General features: G+C 35.8%; 1 protein-coding gene across 11 annotated transcripts in view; it reads right to left on the reverse strand.

Moving 5' to 3' along the window:
• Nucleotides 1–25419, reverse strand: part of CFAP69 (cilia and flagella associated protein 69) — a 66800-nt gene that overhangs the window by 14033 nt on the left and 27348 nt on the right. For all 11 annotated transcript variants that reach the window (XR_015162351.1, XR_015162349.1, XR_015162350.1 and 8 more), the window contains 8 exons: nt 24981–25029; nt 24763–24884; nt 21894–22110; nt 17756–17920; nt 14599–14717; nt 12813–12931; nt 6314–6395; nt 524–716 (listed from right to left, as the gene is read on the reverse strand). Coding sequence is in view for 8 of the 11 variants with exons in the window: in XM_086396218.1 (XP_086252344.1) it covers nt 524–716; nt 6314–6395; nt 12813–12931; nt 14599–14717; nt 17756–17920; nt 21894–22110; nt 24763–24884; nt 24981–25029 (1066 nt within the window). In the remaining 3 variants the exon portion in view is untranslated. The remainder of the gene's footprint in view (nt 1–523; nt 717–6313; nt 6396–12812; nt 12932–14598; nt 14718–17755; nt 17921–21893; nt 22111–24762; nt 24885–24980; nt 25030–25419) is intronic.

A 25419-nucleotide genomic window follows, 5' to 3' on the forward strand; every position in this document is an offset into this window, starting at 1 on the left:
TAGAGTCTAGTCATTTAAATTTATGACCATTGATTTATTTTTATTTAGAAAAGTTTCCTCCTTTACATAAAAGTTAAACTATAAATGAGAATCAACAGAAATGTACAAAATACCAGAAAAATTGTTCTTAAGCACTCTACTTTTTAAGCACTCAAATTATATTGGTAAATGAAATATTACTGAAAATACTTACAAAAGCAGATAACCCAAAGAAAATGCTTTAGGTTTTTTCAAATTTTATTGGTAAATGAAATATTACTGAAAATACTTACAAAAGCAGATAACCCAAAGAAAATGCTCCTGTTAAGTTTTGTTTTCCAAGTTAAAGAATATAATCAAATACCATTTCCTGAAAATATTCTATAAAAACATGAACCTACTAATTTACTTAGTTTTCTTTCAATCTGCAGACCCCTGTGAAAAGAACTTTAAACAAAGAGGTAGAAGGCCCCATACTTTCCTAATGTCTCTTTCTAAAAATACGGATATAATTATTTCTACAAACAATTACAAATACACTTACCAACAATCTTCCCGTATTTATCACGTTTTACTCCTAATTCTTTTTCTTCCTTTCTCCACAATTTAATTAAAAGACTAGCAGCTGTCTGGTCCTTCTTCCCTCGCCAAGCATTGACATGAGCCGCAGTTTTGGGATTATCACAGAATTCAACCATTATTCCAAGTATTAGATTGCAGAATTTTTTTTGGTTTAACTTTTGCAAGGAAACAGAAAAAGAAAAATGTTGCAATAAATACATATATTTTAAATAAAAAAATAAAAATTTTAAGAATTATTGTCTTTTAAAAGAGAAATATTGTGTTAATCAGTAGGTTTTTTCCTAAATGACTGCCTTATAAAATCAAGACTCTAAGTATGATTTGTGACCATCTCCTGTTAAAATAGATACCATTGTAATGAGTTCATTTTCAAACAATAGAGACTTTTAAAAAACAGAAATAAAAAGATTGAATATAATTCTGATGTAGTCATAAACATACCCTGAACAAAAATGTCATTGATTTAGTTCAATAAGAAAAAGAAATATTGAAATTAAGTGGATCAAGGTCATCTGTGCTATACATAAGAGTGTAATTATAGGATCTTTTAAATTTACCTGGTTTATTAAAGTTTGTTAAGACTCATCCTTGCTGTAACCTCATTATTATTAAGAGACTAACTGATAGTAACTCCAAATGGCAGTCACATGTGAAAATAAATCAAAACGAAGTATAATTTTGTAGTTTGAAACTCAGCAACCATAAAAGAGTAGATTAGCATTTAAGAAAAATTATCTTATTAAGCATATTTCCTGTTTTTCTACAAACAGTTTTCAGTAAACTAAAATTTAGGTATGCTGCTGCTACCGCTGCTAAGTCGCTTCAGTCGTGTCCGACTCTGTGCGACCCCATAGACGGCAGCCCACCAGGCTCCCCTGTCCCTGGGATTCTCCAGGCAAGAACACTGGAGTAGGTTGCCATTTCCTTCTCCAATGCATGAAAGTGAAAAATGAAAGTGAAGTCGCTCAGTCGTGTCCGACTCCTAGTGACCCCACGGATGGCAGCACACTAGAGAAGTCCAAGTAGAGCAAAGGCGTCCACACAGTTATGGCTTCTGTGTGAAATATTTTTGGTTGAGAAACTCTTACAGTGTACTGCTAATAGAATATGGCAAAAGAAACATGTAACCTGTGGTCTGAATTACATACATTATCAGTTTCCTGTTTGATTAAATTATGGATAATATTACCTGCTTTAGAGAGTTATTATAACTTATATGGGGTTTCCCAGGAGCTACAGGAGACAGAGGTTCAATCACTGGGTTGGGAAGATCCCTTGGAGGAGGGCATGGTAACCCATTCCAGTATTCTTGCCTGGAGAATCCCATGGACAGAGGAGACTGGAGGGCTACAGCCCATAGGGTCGCAAACTGTCAGACACGACTGAGTGACTAACATACACACACACTGTCACATAGTAAACTCTCAGTAATATTTAACCTTTATGAGCAATTATTCAGTTCAGTTCAGTTCACTCGCATCCGACTCTTTGTGACCCCATCAATCGCAGCACACCAGGCCTCACTGTCCATCACCAACTCCCAGAGTTCACTCAAACGCACGTCCATCAATTCTGTGATGTCATCCAGCCATCTCATCCTCTGTCGTCCCCTTCTCCTCCTGCCCCCAATCCCTCCCAGCATCAGAGTCTTTTCCAATGAGTCAACTCTTCGTACGAGGTGGCCAAAGTATTGGAGTTTCAGCTTTAGCATCAGTCCTTCCAAAGAACACCCAGGGCTGATCTCCTTTAGAATGGACTGTTTGGATTTCCTTGCAGTCCAAGGGACTCTCAAGAGTCTTCTCCAACACCACAGTTCAAAAGTATCAATTCTTCGACGCTCTTTTCTTCACAGTCCAACTTTCACAATCATGTATGACCACTGGAAAAACCATAGCCTTGACTGCTCCTGCTGCTGCTAAGTCGCTTCAGTCGTGTCCGACTCTGTGCGATCCCTTAGACGGCAGCCTACCAGACTTCCCCATCTCTGGGATTCTCCAGGCAAGAACACTGGAGTGGGTTGCCATTTCCTTCTCTGCTTTTCAATATGCTATCTAGGTTGGGCGTAACTTTCCTTCCAAGGAGTAAGCGTCTTCTAATTTCATGGCTGCAGTCACCATCTGCAGTATTTTGGAGCCCAAAAAATAAAGTCTGACACTGTTTCCACTGTTTCCTCATCTATTTCCCATGAAGTGATGGGACCGGATGCCATGATCTTCGTTTTCTGAATGTTGAGCTTTAAGCCAACTTTTTCACTCTCCTCTTTCACTTTCATCAAGAGGTTCTTTAGTTCTTCTTCGCTTTCTTCCATAAGGGTGGTGTCATCTGCATATCTGAGGTTATTGGTGTTTCTCCCAGCAATCTTGATTCCAGCTTGTGCTTCTTCCAGCCCAGTGTTTCTCATGATGTACTCTGCATATAAGTTAAATAAGCAGGGTGACAATATACAGCCTTGATGTACTCTTTTTCCTATTTGGAACCAGTCTGTTGTTCCATGTCCAGTTATTACACACTGAATAAATATTTTAACAGATTGTATTAATCACAATCCTTAATCAAGTCAGTTTTTTATTCTTCTACTTCACTTTGGGAATGCCTAATGGCTCAGTGGTAAAGAATCCACCTGCAATGTAGGAGACATGGGTTCGATCCCTACATTGGGAAGATTCCCTGGAGAAGAAAATAGCAACCCACACCAGTATTCTTGCCTGGGAAATCCCATGGACAGAGGAGCCTGGTGTGCTACAGTCCATGAGTCACAAGAGTCAGATATGACTTAACTAAAACTACCACCACATACTTCAGTTTTAGGAGGGAGGCAAATGTCAATGGTTGAAGTTTATATACAAACTTCATTAAAGATTATTTGTAATTTATAATTAGCTTGGTTGGTTTAATCTACATTCAGTTCAGTTCAGTTCAGTTGCTCAGTCGTGTCCGACTCTTTGTGATCCCATCAATCGCAGCACACCAGGCCTCCCTGTCCATCACCAACTCCCAGAGTTCACTCAAACTCACATCCATCGATTCTGTGATGCCATCCAGCCATCTCATCCTCTGTTATCCCCTTTTCCCCTTCCACCAATCCCTCCCAGTATCAGAGTCTTTTCCAATGAGTCAACTCTTTGCATGAGGTGGCCAAAGTACTGGAGTTTCAGCTTTAGCATCAGTCCTTCCAAAGAACACCCAGGGCTGATCTCCTTTAGAATGGACTGTTTGGATCTCCTTGCAGTCCAAGGGACTCTCAAGAGTCTTCTCCAACACCACAGTTTAAAAGCATCAATTCTTCGGCGCTCAGCTTTCTTCACAGTCCAACTGTCACATCCACACATGACCACTGGAAAAGCCATAGCCTTGACTAGACAGACCTTTGTTGGCAAAGTAATGTCTCTGCTTTTGAATATGCTATCTAGGTTGGTCATAACTTTCCTTCCAAAGAGTAAGCGTCTTTTAATTTCATGGCTGCAGTCACCATCTGCAGTGATTTTGGAGCCTAAAAAAAAAAAAAGTCTGATACTGTTTCCACTGTTTCCCCATCTATTTCCCATGAAGTGATGGGACCAGATGCCATGATCTTCATTTTCTGAATGTTGAGCTTTAAGCCAACTTTTTCACTCTCCTCTTTCACTTTCATCAAGAGGCTTTTTAGTTCCTCTTCACTTTCTGCCATAAGGGTGGTGTCATCTGCATATCTGAGGTTATTGGTATTTCTCCCGGCAATCTTGATTCCAGCTTGTGCTTCTTCCAGCCCAGCGTTTCTCATGATGTACTCTGCATATAAGTTAAATAAGCAGGGTGACAGTATATAGCCTTTATGCACTCCTTTTCCTATTTGGAACCAGTCTGTTGTTCCATGTCCTGTTCTAACTGTTGCTTCCTGACCTGCATATAGGTTTCTCAAGATGCAGGTCAGATGGTCTGGTATTCCCATCTCTTTCAGAATTTTCCACAGTTTCTTGTGATCCACACAGTCAAAGGCTTTGGTATAGTCAATAAAGCGGAAATAGATGTTTTTCTGGAACTCATTCAGTACAATCTAATAATTACATTCAAGAAAACACAGCAAAAATATGTCAGGAACTATTCAAACCACTGCATGTAAATGTATACACACATGCACATAATTATTCATACAATCCTAGCAACAATGCATGAGGTAGATAATACTGTTATCTCTATTTTATAGATGAAGAAATTGGTAACAGAGGTGTTAAATAATTTGTCAAAGTTACACAGCTAACAACTCCAAGAGGCCTCAATCAGACTGATTCCAGTCTGTGCTCACAATCACTGTGCTATATCGCTTCTCCTACCAGCCTTCATATCTTTCCATCCAGAAACCCTAATGGTGAAGGAGAATGAATATAAGTAAGAAATGTCTTTTAATTTTTAAAATAAATTGTAATTACTTTATATATATATATATATATATACACACACACACACACACACACACACAATATCATTCCTTACTTCCAAATATTAAGTAGAAGCTACATTCCAGGAAGATATGCCAAATTAATTTTGTAGCTTTGAGAATTCCCTGACACTGACCATGTGCTTCTAGACATACTCTAGTCAGAGAAACATGGTGAGATATATGTCGTTTAGGTCTGCCTGAGTAGAGCTATGTGGAGAAGGCAATGGCACCCCACTCCAGTATTCTTGCCTGGAAAATCCCATGGACGGAGGAGCCGGGTAGGCTGCAGTCCATGGGGTCGCACAGAGTTAGACACGACTGAGCGACTTCACTTTCACTTTTCACTTTCATGCATTGGAGAAGGAAATGGCAACTGACTCCAGTGTTCTTGCCTGGAGAATCCCAGGGACGGGGAAGCCTGGTGGGCTGCTGTTTATGGGGTCGCACAGAGTTGGACACGACTGAAGTGACTTAGCAGCAAGTAGAGCTATGCATATATCCTTTGTATTATGCTCAATTTTCTGAACTTTCAAAGGGTTTCTGCTTATGACTCATTCAAGGTGGGTTATTTTTATTATTATAATTATTATTTACTTATTTTTTGTTTGTAGTGTTTTATATCTAATGAGCTTGCTATCATCTCTGGTGTCAACTAATTTTCTTTCACAGAGATGAAAGGACACAAATAAGTTTAGTATCTTTGCTAAGTTAAAGTAGGCTCGTTATTCTGTTAATAATATCAAGAATGGTGGCAATCACAGGCAGTGACATACCTAGAACTCTGCATGAGAATCTCTCTCAGAGTTTTACTGAAACAAAAGTATACTTTTTCTTTATATTATCTTAACTATGGACACACTTATTGAGGCTAGGAGGGGATTACTGTAAGGATAAATGAGAGTCTTTGCCATTCTTCTCAGCCTTTCTGGATTATTCTATGACACACATTACCTACAAATCACACAGTTGTTTTTTTTTAATGTTGATCTTTCCTTGTTTGTCAAGCTAGAAGTTATTAGTAAATGATTATTGACTTTGAAGTAGTCTAGCTGTTTCTTTAATTTTGTGGGGGAAAATCCACATAAAACAAATTCCCTGCTGTCATATGTTTGGGAACATTCATCTAAGTAAACCAATTTCTTCACTGGAGGAATTTTCAGACTCTTTATTATGCCAATGCACATTATGGAACTCCAGGAGGGATTTTTGTTTAAAACAAACATTTAAACACTATTTGGGGGCACATTTAATCACAGAGTAGTGTTCTGTGATACTCAGTTTGTAAAGAGCTAATAAAGACATATTTAATTTTTGTTAAACAGTTATTATACTTACTGCTAATAAATCCAAAAGGAGAAAAATGCCTTCTTTTTCAAGAAAGTAATCCTCTGAGGGGTAACATCCCAAAATGCAGCACCTTAAATAAAAAGGAAGGTAATAACTTAACAAGGCTTTATTGTTAAATTCAATTTGTGAGTTTATTTCTATCAAAAATATCTTCTCAAAGAATATTTTCCTTCCTTCTCTCAAATCAGTTTATTTCTTTGCTTAAAAATTGAACTTTGAAGAGACTTTGCCAGTGTAGTTTAATTTCAACTATTTAAAAACTAATCCCAATTGTTTCTCATTGCTGCCTTTTTTCTGTAGATGCAATGTTCTCCTTTGCTTTCCCAAAATTAATTATTCCTAAAGGTCTCCTCTGGTTGCTCTATTAACTATTTCTTCAAGCTTTATTCATTTACTGTCTTTTACAGTGCTGGCATACCTGAAATACTTGCTTTTTTAAATTGCTTTTAATTACATCTTATCTTGGCATGAGATTATTTGCTGAAGTGCCTGCTGTGAAGTGCCTCACATGGAGTGAGGGGCTGAGGTTGTTGCCAGGGTTTCACTGTTTCCTTTCACTGTTTTCCTGGGTTGCAACAGACATGGGCTGAACAAGTCACTGCTGGTGGTGGTGGTAAATTGAGCCCAATCTCCCTCTAGTCTTCCCAGGAATGGCAAGCCTGCTGGGGTCAATTGAAATCTCTTTTCTATTTAACATGGTATTTATCTATGATTCAAAAATAATATGATAATTATTTAACATGGCTCCCTCTTGGGGAAAAAAAAGAGAGAGACCTGTTTCTGCTGGCTGTTTTGTGATGGTGGTTGTGTGTAGTGGTGGTTGTGAGGGTTGGTGCATAAAGGCCATCAGCTTGGCCTCTTTCACTCATGTGCTTTCAAGTTTTACCACCTATGGGTATGAGTCACACTTATTTTGTTCCCACTTTTGAGGTAGTAACTCTCTCATGCCTATCATGGCCTGTCTTTTGCCTCTTTAATTCATAGCATTATTGTAATAATAAGAGAAAAAAATAGAACATCCTTCTCTGTTCAGAAATTAAATAATATACTTCTAAATTTCCCAAAGATTGAAAAGAAGATCACAATGAAAACTGGAAAACAGTTTGAATTTAATGATAAGAGCATATGGAACCCTGTTGGCTTCACAGGAGAATTTACAGCCTTAGATGGATATATTAGAGCAGAAGAACAGTTGAAAAATCTATGATCCTAGCATCTATCTCAAGAAATAGAAAAGATAAAATTGAATGAAAAAAAATTCCACAAAATTAATTAAATAGAAAAACAAAATAGCATAGAAACAATGATGCAACAATTGATTCTTTAAAAAGACTAATAATATTGGTATCGATCAACCCTAGTGAAACCCATCAAGGAAAAAGAGAGAAGGCAGAAACGACTAATACCAAGAAAGGAAAAGAAGGCATCACTTTATATCCTACAGACATTAAAAATACTAAGAGGATATTATAAATGCTCACATAGCAGGAAATAACAAAAATTTAGACAAAATAAGTCCCTATAAAAAGACATCAGAACCTATGCATGAGTAGAAAATCTTAATATATTTATACATATTAAAGAAATGAAACCTATACTTTAGAATCTTTCTACAAAGAAAATTCCAGTTTTCTTTTCAACTGGAAAACGAATTGGTGAATTCCACAAATTATTTAAGAAAGATATAAAAACAATCTTATGCAAACTCTTTCTAGAGAAAATAAAATGAAGGAATACTTCCAAACTTGTTTTCTGAGGTCAAAATAAACTAGATTCCAAAACTATTCAGGGAATATTGATAAAAAAGAAATATTAAACTTACATTAACATGGTATTCTCCCCCAAATCTAAAAATATTTGCTAATTGAATCCAGCAACATAAAAAATAAAGACATAATACACCATAACCAGGTCAGGCTTATTCAAGAAATATAACGTGATGTATCATGTAAACAGAATGAAGGAGAAATATGATACTTATATAGAACTAAGTGTTTGATAATATTTAAAGTCCTTTCATGATGCAAAGGAATAGATGAGAACTTCACTCATTTAAGTTTCTAAGAAAAGGAAAAAGATCTGATGCCTGGTATTACCAATTAAACACTGAACTTTGTTGTTACTGCTGTTCAGTTGCTAAGTTGTGTCCAACTCTTTGCGATCCCATGAACTACAGCACACCAGGCTTCCCTGTCCTTTACTATCTCCCAGAAGGCAATGGCACTCCACTCCAGCACTCTTGCCTGGAAAATCCCATGGACGGAGGAGGCTGGTGGGCTGTAGTCCATGGGGTTTCGAAGAGTCAGACACGACTAAGTGACTTCCCTTTCACTTTTCACTTTCCTGCATTGGAGAAGGAAATGGCAACCCACTCCAGGTTCTTGCCTGGAGAATCCCAGGGACAGGGGAGCCTGGTGGGCTGCCGTCTATGGGGTCGCACAGAGTCGGACACGACTGAAGTGACTTAGCAGCAACAGCAGAGTTTGCTAAGGAGAAGGCAATGGTACCCCACTCCAGTACTCCTGCCTGGAAAATCCCATGGATGGAGGAGCCGGGTAGGCTGCAGTCCATGGGGTCGCGAAGAGTCGGACACAACTTAGCGACTTCCCTTTCACTTTTCACTTTCATGCATTGGAGAAGGAAATGGCAACTGACTCCAGTGTTCTTGCCTGGAGAATCCCAGGGACTGGGGAGCCTGGTGGGCTGCTGTCTATGGGGTCCCACAGAGTCGGACACGACTAAAGTGACTTAGCAGTAGCAGTAGAGTTTGCTAAAACTCATGTCCAACTTATTTATTACTAATCTATTATACAAAGGTATTTGAAGTTGTGCTTTAGTAAAAGACACAGATAAAGTCATTTATCTTTATCTTAGTATAATTTTGAGATATCAAATAAAAAAGGGATAAAACATCAAGTTATTTTCTGCAGTAACCACTGAAGCCCAATATATTGGTATATAGGAAGGTACTCAATACTCATGTCTGAACTTTTTACTATGCTTAATACAGCACTTTGGTCAATAAGACTTTGCTGTTGAAACTAAAGATCAGGTTATCATGTTATCACTATATCCTTCTCTGTAGTAAAAAAGAAACTAGATAATTGATTAGCCCCATTGCCCATGTTTATCTGGAAGAGAGCTGACTATTCCAGCTCTGTATAAAACGAGAGAATTTCCAGGGGATACATCTAGTTACTTTATCCTTTGGAAAGTAATATTCATCAGAGTTTCCCTACTACCCCCATGTTTATTGCAGTATAATTGGAATTTTTAATCTGTATATAGTTTCGTATATAATTTGGTGAGTTTGGACATATGCAAATACTTGTGTTGCTATCATCACAATCCAGGTAATAAAAACATTTATTACCTATTAAAGTTTCCTTATATCCCTTTGTGTGTTTTTATTGTTGGTGTTTCTTTTTGGTGGGGGGAATAAGACCATTGAACATATGAGATCTACTCACTTAACAAATGTTTAAGTACACAACATCTTACCTTAACTCTAGCCACTATATTCTAGAGTAGGTCTATGTGCAATGTGAGTGAGTGAGTGAAGTCACTCAGTCGTGTCTGACTCTTTGTGACCCCCTGGACTGTAGCCCACCAGGCTCCTCCGTGTGCTACACTGCAGATCTGATCTCTGGAACTTACTAATCTTGTATGACTGTAACTTTAAATCCATTGAACAACACATCATGCCTCCCTCGCTCCATCACTCTACATACTCCATCATACTACATACTATTATCTACTTTTACACTTGTGACTATTTTAGATGCAGTGTTTAAGAGAAATTATGTATAAGAGATATCCTTCTTTGAATGACATTTCACTTAGCATAATGTATCCCATGTTGTTGCAAATGGTAGGATTTCCTTCTTTTTTAAAGCTGAGAAATATTCCACTGTATGTACATAACACATTTTCTTCATTCATCTGATGGACATTTCTGTTGTTTCTGTATCTTTACTATTGTGAATAGTGAATAATTATTCACAGTGAACAGCGCAGCATAGAACACAGGATGAAGCTATCACTTCAAGATACTGATTTCAATTCTTTCGGGTATATTCCCAGAAGTGAGATTACTGGACCATATGGCAGCTCTATTTTTCATTGTTTGAGGAGCCTCCATATCGCTTGTGATTGCACCACTATGTCTTTCACCTCTTGTTAATGTTGATTTCTAAGAACTTTATTCTTAGAAATTACAAATGTCATTGCTTCTAATTTCCTCTTTACTGTATAGTTCATTACTAGTATATAGAAATGCAATTGTTTTGTATGTTAATTTTGTATCCTGCAACTTTAATGAATTCATTTATTAGTTCTAACAGTCTTTTGGTGGAGTCTTTAGTGTTTTCTACATATTAAGATCATGTAATCTGCAAACAGATGCAAACTTTACCCTTTTTTTCTGATTTGGATGCTTTTTTTTCTTTTTCTTGCCTAACTGCTCTGAGTAGAACTTATGGTACTATGTTGAGTAAAAGTGGTAAGAGTGGGCATCCTTGCCTTGTACAGATTACATGCGAAGCTCTCCAGACCTGGACTTTTTTGGTTGGGAGGTTTTTGATTATGGATTTAATCTCTTTATTGTTACTGATCTGTGCTGGCTTTCTATTTCTTCTTGATTCAGTCTTGGTAGATTGTATATTTCTATTAATAGTTTAGGTATGTTGTGTTTTCATTTTAGTTTGCCTTGAGATATCTTCTAGTTTCCTTTTTGTTTTTGTCTCCGATCCAATGGTTATACTAAAGTGTGTTGTTTGATTTCCATGCTTTTGTGGATTTTTCTGGTTTCCTTTTGTTATTGATTGCTAGTTGAACTCAGTTGTAGTCAGAAAAGAATGATTTCCATTTTGTTAAATTTGTCTAGGCTTGTTTTGTGACCTTGTACATGACTTACCCTAGAGAATGTGCCATATGTGCTTGTAAAACAAACAAACAAAAATCTCTGTGTCTCTTCTCAAAACTACTCTAAATACTTCACTTATGGCCACCAAGTGTGTAGGTTTTTTCTATACCAAACAATTCTTCAATTCGCAGTGGACATCAACTGGGTATCCTCCAATTCAATTCAATTCTGAAACTACTACCTAGAGTCAGCATCCAGTCTCACAGGTTAAGAGCTCAGTCCCACAAGATCATGCTGCTTTCCTCCCCCCAAAATTAGATTCTAGTCCAGGTTGTCACCTGTGCTTCTGACCAACCAGATGTAGAGTAGCTCACAGAACTCGGGAAAATAGCTTACTTACTAGAGTACCAGTTTACTATACGATAATATAACTTGGGGACAGCCTGATGGAAGAGATGAACAAGACAAAGTATATAGGGAAGGGGCCTGGAGCTTCCATGCCCCTCTCAGCAACTCCGCGTATTCACTGACCTGGAAGTTCCTCAATCTCATGGTTTAGGATTTTTATAGAGGCTTCATTGTGTAGGTATAACTGATGAGATCACTGGCCATTGGTGATTAAACTCAATTTTCAGTCTCTCTCCCCTCCCTGGACGTTGAGGGTGGAGCTGAAAGTTACAACCTTTAAGTAACTATATAGTTAGTTCCCTGGCAACCAGGCTCCCATCCTGTGGTTATCTAGGGGATTTCCAAAAATCACCTTAGTACCATAAATTCAGACATAGTTGAAAGGCGCTTGTTATGAATAAAGAAAGATACTACTTTCACCTTTATTACTCTGAAAGTTTTATAGGAACTAAAAATAAAAGACCAAATATTGTAACAAAAGATGTTCTCATTGCTCTTATTAAGAAATTATAAGAGTTTGGGGGGTTCTGTACTAGAAATGGACCAAATGTAAATTTTTAAATTATAAATCACAATATTACAGTGATTTAAAAAATGTGTTTTCTGCTGTTATTGGCAGAATGTTCTACATACATCTATTAGGTCTCTAGTCATGAGGATTTTTTTTTTCTTAAACAAATCTCTCATGAATTCCACCCAAATAGAACAAAAGAAATGTATAAGTGTTAATGATATATGAAACTCAAGTAATTTCCCCCAAGACAAAATTTCATAAATTGATGTTAAGAAAAGCAGTTTATTTATTATTTGCCCTTTGGGATGCTAAACTTTTTGGGAAATAATATTGACTAGGAAATACCTAATCAATTGGTTTTCAACTCTTTAAATAAGATGAATGAGGAATTCAAGAGTCTTCATATCCTTTTGAAGGATATGAAGAATACTATATGAGTAACAGTAGATGCTTGTGTTTTCCCAGGCCAGGCCAAAATGGAAAGCATTCAAATCACAAATATAAGGATCTAAGTTTAGATACAAGAATGGTTTTTATATTTGAGTGATGGACAAGACTACTTTCTAAGGTATACTTGTAAGTGTCATTTTTGGACTATTGAAAAGAAAAAGGCTTGTCTTTCTTCTGCAGTTTTGAGGGAAGAAAATGGATACATAGATAGAGAGGTAATTTTCTTTTACTGTGGGCACAGCCATACTCACCAAATGCTGTCCAATGTACTATAAAGAAGTACATTATAGCCTAATCCACTCTGTATCTTCTTGGGGTCTGTTTTCATTACATGAAGAATTATATCCACTCCTCCAGTTCCAAAAATTTCCTAAGAGATTTATTTACAATTATTTCTTGAAATAAACAAATACTCATTTCCCTTCCCATTTCATCCTGTCCCATAAAACTGTTCAACTAGGAAAATACAACATTGTTAAGAAAATAGTGTGTATGTGCATGCTTAGTTGCTCAGTCATGAACAACTCTTTGTGACCCTGTGGACTGTAGCCCACAAGAGTCCTCTGTCCATGGGATTATCTCAGCAAGGAATACAGTACAGTAATTTTGTTTTTTTAATTTTTACTCACTTTTCTCAGGAACTTAAGACAAATTATTGTAAAGTTGATCATTTTTTAAGAGAGGATACCAATCAATATGCCAACTTAATGCCCATTTATATTTTTCCTCTTTCTCTTTCTTTAAAAGAAAAAACCCATAAGACTTGTCTCATGGTTTTTTTTTTTCACACTGTAGTGAATGTAGTCTAACATAATGTCAGATAAGTACCAGATAGCAACAACTAATTTAAGGGGTTAAAATTCTATTATGGAAGATTTTCTAATGTTTCCAAGAGAGAAATAATCAATAGCAGTTAAAACTTTTAATAATTTATATAACGTTATTACCAGTCAATATTTGTCCCATACTAAGTACCTTTCTTATAGTCCTGTTATTCTATTCTGGGTCCCAGTAAGCAAGACTATGAGTATTTTCCAGAAGAACATAGGCACAAGATGATAGAATATAAGAAGTTTCACCAAAGCTTGGAGCTAAGTATGTATTTATTGTTCTTTTTGCTTCTCCCTCAAATCACTGTACTGAAGCCTTCATAATTTTTAAATTTTTTTATTTCCAAATCTGTATTATTATGTAAGTTATTAATCTCTGAGACTCAGAGTTTTCTAAGGCATTAAAAAGATCAAAAGGAATTAAACTCTTTTTTAACTTTTAGTTTTAGATACGAACCCAATTCAAACACAAAATAGCATTTATAACGGTACAGCCACTTTGGAGAACTATTTGCCAGTTACTTCAAAATGTAACACCTAGCTTATGATTCATCAGTTGCACTCCCAGGTATTTACCAAAGAGAAATGAAAGCATTTTTTTCCCACAAAAAGACTAGTACAGCAACTTTAATTAAAGCTTTAAACATAGTGGTCCCAAATGGAATCAGCCCAAGTGCTTATCATCAAGGGATAGAGAAACAAATTTTGGTACACAATGAAATACTACTCAGCAATAAAAAGGAATGAATTATTGATATATGCAACAACATGGATATATTTCAGAAATGGTGCTGGGTGACAAAAACCAGAACTAATAGGGTAGATAATTGGCGTGCTGCGATTCATGGGGTTGCAAAGAGTCGGACACGACTGAGCGACTGAACTGAACTGATTCATATAAAGTTAAAGAATAGGCAAAACTAATTTATGAAGATAGAAATCAGAACAGTGGGTTGCCTAGAGGCAAGTAGGGGCATGGCTGCTAAGCAGCATGAAAGGATTATAGAGAGAAAAAATTCTATATATTAATTAGGATATTGGTTAAATGGATGATGTTTGTCAAAATCGAACTATATACTTAAATCTATATACTTTATGTAATTATCGTAAGATTAAAAAACACCAACATTTATGGACATTTACTAAGAAATAGTTCCTAATGTTATGGGATTGAAAGATCTGAACAATGATTCACAGGCATACATACCTTCCCAGGAATATGATATTCACAAAGACCAGACAAAATAAGTAAAATATCAGACTGAATTTCCAGAAGAATGGCCTCTTCCTTATCATTATACTTGCTTATTGTATTTTTAAAGATTCCTGATTTGAAGAAAGTTAAAGAATGTAAAGTTATTGAACACTGTATTTTTATTTTGATCAATTACTGTTCTGAAATTCTTATAAAATTTCAACTAGAACTATCTTTAAAAGGGTTATTTTCATTGCATGGTTTCCTAGAAGCTGTAGATAGATGATACATAGATTCTTTGAGCTCTCAATATAATCAATATTCTGATATATATAGAATTTCTAGTACATAATTAATTGAATATTATTAAAGCAGCCTTCTCCAACCTGATACTTCACCAAGAAAACAAAACTGTTTAAAAATATGCAGTTTCATGAGGCAAAGATACATGCCTTTGCAAATATATGACCAAAATACTGATCTTAGCTTGCCTCATCTCTTCTTGTCCTTATGATTAACAGGGTCAATTTGGAAGAGTGCCCTAAGTATGTTTTCTATTTCTGTTACTGCTTTCTGTGTTGTCTAATTATGTCTACCCAAAGGCATCTTTGACAACTGAGGTAGCAATATCCCTATGTCCTTTAAAAGTTCTCCCTTGCTTCCAATCAAAATTTTAAAAGACTTGAAAACGGTCACTTACACTGATGGAATGTCATTCACAAGAACATTTTGCTTCAAAAAGGACTTCTCCTTTAAACTTTATATAAGGAACAAAAGTCACTTTTCTTCACTTAAAGGCAATCAAAGGGAATTAGCATTAACAGCAAGGTGTGGAGCTATGTTTCAAAGTAAAAGGGCCATGGAAACTATAGCCTATTTCCATAGCTGTCCCTGAAGGGACAGTTCTTGGTCCTGTTATGGTGTGAAGGATTACAGGTGAAGGATCAGAGTCTAGGAAGGCTAGTTGAGTGTGCTGGAGGCCAGGGCAAAGGTATGCCATGGACAGAAGGCCTATATTCTCTTATTAGGACACCTTCTAGGAATCCAACTTGGCTTGCCTCAGGTCTGCTTCTCTTTTCTAGATTAACTCCTCTTCTTCCTATCTGTGTACAGCTATGTCACTTTCTCTGTTATCTGTAATAAATGTTAATACTGAATTATTTTCTTAATATTTATTCTTTAACTCCCTACATTTACCCTCCCTGTGTCCTATTTTAAATCATTAGATATATTTCTTTTGTATTTCCTCTTTCTAAAATAGCATTGTATATATAACTTCCTTAATCCAAACTACTAATAGCTCCCTGTGCTTAAAGTGGATGAAGTTCAAAGTCTATTATTATCTGCCATTCAAAACTCTTTCTAGCTTGGCCTCTGACTTAACACTTAACTTTATCTCATATTATTTATCTTCATAAAACTTTGACTCCACTTAAACTATCTCTGAACACACTATCATGTATATTTTGGCTTCGTGTCTTTGCTAATGCTGTCCCCTTGTGTGAAAGACCATTTCTTTCTCTTTTTTCCTCTTGAAACAGCCTTACCTTCACACCCTTACTCATAAAGTTTCCTGTTAAGATTGCCCAGCCTTGAAAACTACCCTGTGCCATTTACTCTCTGTACTACTCACTAGGTGCTTTACTGATGGTGCAGGGTAACTCATATTATCTTTCTATGACATATATCTTTCCTTTTGTTTCCATTAAGGCAAGGTCCTGAGAGTTCTGCTCTATACATATTTATGACATCAGTGCCTAGACAACAGGTGTATAAACATTTGTGTTTACAATACAATTACTATTTGTTGAGCTTATTACTACTACGGAGCCCTCTGTTAGACTCAGTAAAAGAAGATCCCTACCTCTAGGAACTCACATAATAAAGATCAGTTTCTTTCAAGATAAAGGGATAAGGTCCTAAGAAGAAAAGAACCCTTGCTATTTGCTTTTCCTTCCCCACTTACCACCCAGGTAAGATTAAGACTTCTTCCTGGATATATGGAAAACTGTATTCATCCTGTTAGGCTGGGGCCTTAACATTGAATTCTACATAATGAAATGTGCACAGAAGAGATAAAATCTACTTTCAGGTTTGGTCATCCTAAGTAAACTCATCAATACAGTGAATGTTTTTGCCTAGCCCCTTTTTTTCAAAATCCTCATTTGGTTTATTTGTAATAATATTAGAGGGTACCACCCCGATCCAGGCTTCCCTGGTGGCTCAGCTGGTAAAGAATCTGTCTGCAATGCAGGAGACCTGGGTTCAATTCCTAGGTTGGGAAGATCCCCTGGAGAAGGGAACAGCTACCCACTCCATTGTTCAGGCCTGGAGAATTCGATGGACTCTATATAGTTCATGGGATCGCAAAGAGTAGGATATGACTGAGTGACTTTCACTTTCATCCCAATCTACTACTGATGGAAGAGTGGGCACTTGTCTTAACAGACAAGAAAGTTTTTGAGTAAGCATTTATAATTAACTGACATCCAGCAAACTATATCACTTACCCATGTGGCAGTCACTGAACATGAATATGATTAATATAAGTCTTACTCCTCAAAGTCAGGAAAGGTTAGGGCCAGAGAACTATTTATTATTTTTTTAATAATAAAAGGCATAAAGTTTTAACTTTAGGGGTTCTCAATTTTTTGAGAACTCAATTTTGAGCTCACATGTATGAATGTTGGGGATAAAGTGACTTGGCACTGTCAACTCTAAGTTAGAAATTAAGGATATCCTGATATTTCACACCAGAAAGCCTATGTAAATTTCTGAATACACCAGTGTACCAGTGTTCTGGTATGCCAAATGCATTGGAAAATGTAATGTTTTCCTCTTTTAAAATGACTCCAAAAGGCCTGGCCAAAAAATGGTGATCTTACTACTAACAGAATGAGACATAACAATAGTCAATTAAAAAAAGGATAAAGATAATCCTAAATGAAACCATATCTGAATTAAATAAACAAATGTTTAAAGGATAAGTAATCCCGATGTTTTAGTAAAGACAAACTAATTTATACCAATAGTATGAAACAAAAATCAAGAAATATTCAGGAGTTTGTCAGCTATCAGACAAAATAAATGTATAGAAAAACATTTAAAACAAAATTTCTAATTTATAAGAATCCTACTTTCATCAGGACAGAAACATGTTATGTTTTACCTATTAGTTGCTGAATTGCTCCGTTTTCACACAGATCCTTGTTTATAGTATCATTCTCAAGGTAGACCATGGCTCTCAAGAGTCTTAAACTGTAACGCATCTGGGCAAACTTGTTGCCACGGCCACCTGCACCATGAAAACTGTTACCATGACTAAAGAAGGAATCTGTAGAAAAATATTAATAGTTTAGTTTACATCAAGAAATTTAGTTAGATATTATTTCTGTCTATATAAGTTTAAAAAGATGGTAAAATTTTGTCATACTTCAGGGTTTTTCTTTTTAGGGAAGTAAATGTGATTTCAATTCCCCTCTTCTTTCTATTTACTGTATACAAATATGTATTTTTAAATTGTACTCAAATGTATCATTATTGCATGTATCTTTTGTCATTTGTTTTTTATTAACTCAACATTATGTTTTAAAAATTATTCACATGGTTACAAGTAGATCGAGATCACTCAGTTTTAACTGTTTTCCACATCCACATTATAAATAACAGTTTATCTGTTCACTAGTACAAACTGCTAAGATGATTCTAGTTCATGTCCTCTTGTTCCCACAAAGTGTTTTGCCTGTGACACCAGAATCCTGTAGGGTACACCCACATGAAGTTCTACTCAAGTTGCCAGATTGTTTCCCAAAGTGGTTATATGAATACAATGTATAAAAATAGATTTTTTTTTCCTTGATCTATTAAATGTGAAATGGTAGTTCACTGTTATCTTAATTTGCAGAGCAATTACATTTCCTCTGTAGTGCAGTGGGGTTGAGTGTCTTTTAATTTTCTTTTTTTGAAAATTTGAGATTTTCTTCAAAAATTTTGAAAATTTTTCTTGGAAAACCTTATTCTTTGTCTACTCTAATGAGTTATTTTCTTTTTGATATTTAAGAGTTCTTTATGAGCCTGAATTCCAATTGTTTATCAGTCAGAGGGGTGAATAAATATCTTCTCTCAACTTGTAGATTGTTATCTTATTCAGATTCTGTCATTCTGTCACACAGATATTTCTGTTTTACAGTAATTGATACATTTAATAATCTTTTATAATCTTATAGTTTAAACTCTTCTGTTTTTTAAAAAAATCTTTTTTCACCCTATTATCATAGAGATAATTTCCCATGTTTTCTTCTAAGATTTTTTACAGTGTTTTACATTTAGGGTTTTAGTTCATTTTGCAATTAACTTTTTAAAACAAGTTGAAAAGATCTAATCTTTATTTTTCTCACAGAGGGCCGACTGCCCGAGCACTATTTTTTTCTCATTGATTGGCAATATCATCTCTGATAATGCCCACCTCCCATATATTCCATTTCACTGGTCTATTCCAAGTTTAGTACATTATAATTTTAATTACTCTAGCTTTATGGTCAGTCTTGCTCTTTCTTGGATATAATATGCATTCTTAGAAAGGTTCTTTTAGAGGTACCTTTTTGTTTGGTGCTAAAAAAAAAAGTTCAAAATACTATTCTCAGTAATGTGTATACGTTTAAGAATGTGCATTCTGGAACTAGACTCCCTGTATTAAATCCTGGCTCTGCTACTTACTATTTGAAAGGGACAAGTTATTGAACTCCTCTGACTGAGTTCTATCCACTGACCTACAGGGCTAATAACAGAACCTGTAACTCCTAGATTTGTTTTGAAGCCTAAACAATTTAATACTGTTGAAAGGGTTAAGGCCTACCTCACAGTAGGTACTAAATAACTGTTAGCCATCAGGGTTCCTTTGGTTAAGCAGCATTACCTTTTGCTTTTCTTTGGTCTCATAGATTTCTATAAATATAAATTATATAAAGGAGATGCAGGAGAATTGTTTTATTTAACGTGCAGGAAAGATTGAGGGCAGGAGGAGAAGGGGATGACAGAGGATGAGATGGTCGGATGGCATCACTGACTCAATGGACACGAGTCTGGGTAAACTCTGGGAGCTGGTGATGGACAGGGAGGCCTGGTGTGCTGCGGTTCATGGGATCACAAAGAGTCGGATACGACTGAGCGACTGAACTGAACTGAATTTAACATGACAATTTAATAACTCATCATACTAAAAGCTAGAGAAAAAAAATAAGCCATAGTTTTCTCTCCCTCATTGATAAATGAGTGCTATTCCTGATCTAATAAAAATTCACAATGTAAAATTATTTCCAAAGCAAAGTTACTACCAGAAAAGAAAGCAGTATCTTCTGTATAAATTTTTTTTAAAGAATATATTTCCCTTCTAAGAATTATGAGAATTGAGATGAAATAGTCATATAAATTATGGCTCTTGTTAATTTAGCAGACAATATGTGGCTAGAGATCTAGATTTGAAGCTCCATGAAGGTAGGATTTTATTATTTTGAATATAAATGTTTCTTTAGCAGATAAAACAACATATGGTAACTAGTAGGCATTAGAAAAGGCAGAGGAACCAGAGATCAAATTGCCAACATTCGCTGGATCATCAAAAAAGCAAGAGAGTTCCAGAAAAACATCTACTTCTGCTTTATTGACTATACCAAAGCCTTTGACTGTGTGGATCACAATAAGCTGTGGAAAATTCTGAAAGAGATGGGAATACCAGACCACCTGACCTGCCTCTTGAGAAATCTGTATGCAGGTCAGGAAGCAACAGTTAGAACTGGACATGGAACAACAGACTGGTTCTAAATAGGAAAAGGAGTACATCAAGGTTGTATATTATCACCCTGCTTATTTAACTTATATGCAGAGTACATCATGAGAAACGCTGGGCTGGAAGAAGCACAAGGTAGAATCAAGATTGCCAGGAGAAATATCAATAACCTCACATATGCAGATGACACGACCCTTATGGAAGAAAGTGAAGAGGAACTCAAAAGCCTCTTGATGAAAGTGAAAGTGGAGAGTGAAAAAGTTGGCTTAAAGCTCAACATTCAGAAAACGAAGATCATGGCATCCGGTCCCATCACTTCATGGGAAATAGATGAGGAAACAGTGGAAAGAGTGCCAGACTTTATTTTTCTGGGCTCCAAAATCACTGCAGATGGTGACTGCAGCCATGAAATTAAAAGACGCTTACTCCTTGGAAGCAAAGTTATGACCAACCTAGATAGCATATTCAAAAGCAGAGACATTACTTTGCCAAGAAAGGTCCGTCTAGTCAAGGCTATGGTTTTTCCTGTGGTCATGTATGGATGTGAGAGTTGGACTGTGAAGAAGGCTGAGTGCCGAAGAATTGATGCTTTTGAACTGTGGTGTTGGAGAAGACTCTTGAGAGTCCCTTGGACTGCAAGGAGATCCAACCAGTCCATTCTGAAGGAGATCAGCCCTGGGATTTCTTTGGAAGGACTGATGATAAAGCTGAAACTCCAGTACTTTGGCCACCTCATGCGAAGAGTTGACTCATTGGAAAAGACTCTGATGCTGGGAGGGATTGAGGGCAGGAGGAGAAGGGGATGACAGAGGATGAGATGGCTGGATGGCATCACTGACTCGATGGACGTGAGTCTGAGTGATCTCTGGGAGTTGGTGATGGACAGGGAGGCCTGGTGTGCTGCGATTCATGGGGTCGCAAGGAGTCGGACACGACTGAGCGACTGAACTGAACTGAACTGAGGCATTCAATAAATATTTGTTGAATGACTAATTTCAATATTATAGGACTTAATATAATTATTGGATAGGTCTAATAATATAAAGAATTTAAATCAGTTTAAATGAATGATTTCCTTTACCGAAAGGTATGCATCAGGTATAGCTAACATTTACTAACGTCTGACTCCAAATGAAATCTCAGACTTTTTTTTTTAAACAGAATTTAAATATATTAAAATCACTGAAGGTCAGAGCAACATTTTTCGTTCTCCTTTTAATTGTATTTCTTTTTGTATACCACCATTCAGTTGAAGGATTCCCTGGTGGCTCAGATGGTAAAGAGTCTGCCCACAATGCGGGAGACCCAAGTTCTATCCCTGGGTTGGGAAAATTCTCTGGAGAAGGAAATGGCAACCCATTCCAGTATTCTTGCCTGGAAAATTCCATGGACAGAGGAGCTTGGTGGGCTATAGTCTATAGGGTCGCAAAGAGCTGGACATGACTGAGCGACTTCATTTTCACTTTTATTCAGTTGAAATATGTAAATTGGAATTTTGACAGGAATCTGAAAGCCCACTTACCTTCGTTATCACACCATGCTAGAAATTCAAGGACTTGAGCATTTCCCTTATAGAACAAGTACTCGTCTATTAAAAAAGGAGCCACTGATGACAAAGTGGCAATTGCGTGCAGCTGTAGTTCTTCATACTGTGCTGCAGACCATTCAAGTATTTTGTGTTTCTCAGGCCTTTTAACATAGGTAAACAAAGCCAAAATAACTTTGCCATCAATTAATAGCTACGAGAAAGGCAAAAGTACTATGTTAGAAACATAATTAAAACAATTTAAGGAAATTTAATAAAAGATTTCCAATTTGATGTGTTATTGATGATGATTTCAAAATATTTCCTTCCTAAAGATTCCAAGCTATGTTAAGTACCAAAAACTAAAAAACCAAAACCCAAACTCAATAATAACAACAGTTCACTATGATCCCCCTTTCTGGGCTATGCACTCTATGGCTGACAATAATACATAATAAGTAGTAATTAAAAAATCTATATTACTTATATATGCAGTTTCTATAACTGTAGAACTGCTATAACATAGCTCCTGCTTATGATAAAACCACAAGAGTCAAAAATTTGGGGCAAATAAGCTGGTGGTTATTTCTGCCTTCCTTGCTTTTCTAAAAAAGAAACCTTTTAGAAACTCAATTGTATATTTGAGTTGTATACTTTAAGAAATTGTACACTTCAAGAAATCAATTTTGTCTGAAGTTATGATCATGACTACAGCTAATTTTTAAGCACAGGCAACAGAACTTATACAAGTACTCTATCTAGTTTGTATTGAATCCATGATTTCAATAAAAATAAAAAGTACAATGCTATGATAATATGACAATCAAGTTAATATTATAGTTGATTCTGACTGATACATATTTATGGTTCACAAGATAGTAACACACCATGTGCTATATTCTATTCAATTTTCTTTTCATCTGGCATTATTCTACAAAGACATTTTCACAACGGTATCTATGGATTTTTCTGAAATTTATATTATTCCACATGGAAAGAGCACAAGATGTAGAACTGAGAAAGCAAAAATAACTATTAGTTCTAGCATTGCTATATTAAGTGAATAATTTTTTTTTAAATACTCTGTGAACTGTAAGTAATAGTACACATATTCATTATCACTACCACTACTGAGCCACAAACACAAACATATGACAGAAAAAAAACTGATTGATTCCACTGCTTACCTCTGTGCTTTAAGTAACTTACCATAACCTTTGTGCCATTTGACTCTGTATCTGTCATTTTAATAGTTATATGATACTCCATTGCAATAATAAAACACATTCTATTGATTTTCTACATGACATTTCAGAAAATACATTTAGGTTCTACAGAGTACATGTTTTTGATATGAATAATAAAGTTATAATTACAAAGACAGGCTTTTTCCTGAGCATTTTTTGGTATATTCCTCAAAGTGGTATTACCAAAAATTTTTCTTAGCTCTTTTAATCCTCATAATAATTTCATGAGATAGGTATTTTTTCCATTTTTAAATTGAGATAACTGGAATTGAGATAAGCTAAAATACTTATTCAAGATCACATTACTAGAAAGCAAAGAAACTGGAGTCTACCTGACTAAAGCCTTAATCACCATACTACACCACTTTTATATTATTACTAATAATGTTAATAGACTGAATGCCTCCCTGGAACTTGAGTTTTAAGACTAAAATGAAATTTCAACTAATTTAGTATTATTAACTAAACAGATGGAATTGTTAATAAGTAGTCATTTTTTTCTATTACCTTTTACAAAGCCTTTATCTCAGTCTCACAAGAGACGGAGGAATTGAGCCTCAGAAAGTTCAGGTGACTTTGCCAAGGTCATATAGCAAGTAGATGATAATACAGACTGAAATTCATTTCCAGTGTTCTTCAAATTACATCATGCTTTATTTAGGATATAAAGTATTAAGATAATTCATGGATAATATATATATGAGTCAGTCACTCATATATCCAACTCTTTGTGACCCCATGGACTGCGGCCCGCCAGGCTCCTCTGTCCATGGAATTCTCCAGTCCATAATACTAGAGTGGGTAGCCATTCTCTTCTCCAGGGAATCTTCCTGACCCAAGGATCGAACCCAGGTCTCCCGCATTGCAGGTGGATTCTTTATTGTGTTAGCCACCAGGGAAGCCGAGTGTTTATATATGTGTGTGTGTGTGTACAAAGAAGTTAGATTTGTGTGGAGAAAAAGCAGGGTCATAAGGCTTGAAAGGGGCATCACAGAGATGAGCAATTCTTCTAGCATTAAATCATCCCTTATTACTATGGTCAGGGAGACTATTAGGCTGGGTGGGCCTATATGGATTGCCTTTCATATTATGTTCTCTTTTTAGCAGCTCTAAATATATAAATAAATCTCCCAGGTTCTCCTGCTTTTCCTTGACTTGTTTGATTTTAATTTAGGTAAAATCACTATTCATTAATAGATATGAAAAATTTTGAAAAGATGAAATTCCAGTGAGTAAGAGTTTGTTACTTAGGCAATGGCACCCCACTCCAGTACTCTTGCCTGGAAAATCCCATGGATGGAGGAGCCTGGTAGGCTGCAGTCCACGGGGTCGCTAAGAGTCGGACCTGCCTGAGCAACTTCACTTTCACTTTTCACTTTCATGCATTGGAGAAGGAAATGGCAACCCACTCCAGTATTCTTGCCTGGAGAATCCCAAGGGCGGGGAGCCTGGTAGGCTGCCATCTATGGGGTCGCACAGAGTCGGACATGACTGAAGCAACTTAGTAGTAGTAGTAGTATGGTAAACATATGGACTGATGAAAGATTTGCAGCTGTGACTTTTAAAAAGTTATACTACAAAGTGAGACAATTTAAGTTTTTGTTTTGATTACTTTTTACCTGTATAGTAGATAAATCTTTACATAAGATCACAATTATATTAAACAGCAATTTCTTCAACTCAAAATCTTCATAGGAATTAGAAAGCTTAAGACCTTTTACCAAAGGATTTTGACTTTTAACTGTGAGGGAGAAAAAAAGGAAAAGGAAAATAAAAGCTGAAATGATGTATAAGACATATTAAGATAATTATAACTTGAAAATTTTATGGTTTTTACCTTCATTAAATGTCGCAAATAATATCAAATCCCTGGTAAAGCCAGACTCCTAATAAAAATACACAAAAGAAACGGATGAATTAGTTATATGGAAATTAGGTTACAGATTCCCATATTTACCTAATATTTAAGTATATTTGTCACATTCTCCTTTGTCATTGATTTGAATTCATAAAGCACTAATAATAGGAAGGGATGAAAGCAAGAAAATAAAAGCATATAGCCAGATAAGCCTGTACTTTATTTAATATTAAACTTAATTTTGTAGGTCCTAAGAAATATTTTATATTATTCTATGAATATTTTATAAGATGCTGTTTAAAATTTGTTAGGAACCTAAAAATGTTTTACTATAAGTTACTTATGTAATTCATTATCCACAGCTTCAATTGACAAAACAAGGAAAGAAAATAGTTATTTTCAACAGCTTTTCTTCTTA

The sequence above is a fragment of the Bos grunniens genome, chromosome 4, assembly GCF_055505025.1.
Source record: "Bos grunniens cultivar Pamir isolate PY7600 chromosome 4, Bosgru_T2T1.0, whole genome shotgun sequence".
Taxonomy (NCBI): Eukaryota; Metazoa; Chordata; class Mammalia; order Artiodactyla; family Bovidae; genus Bos; species Bos grunniens.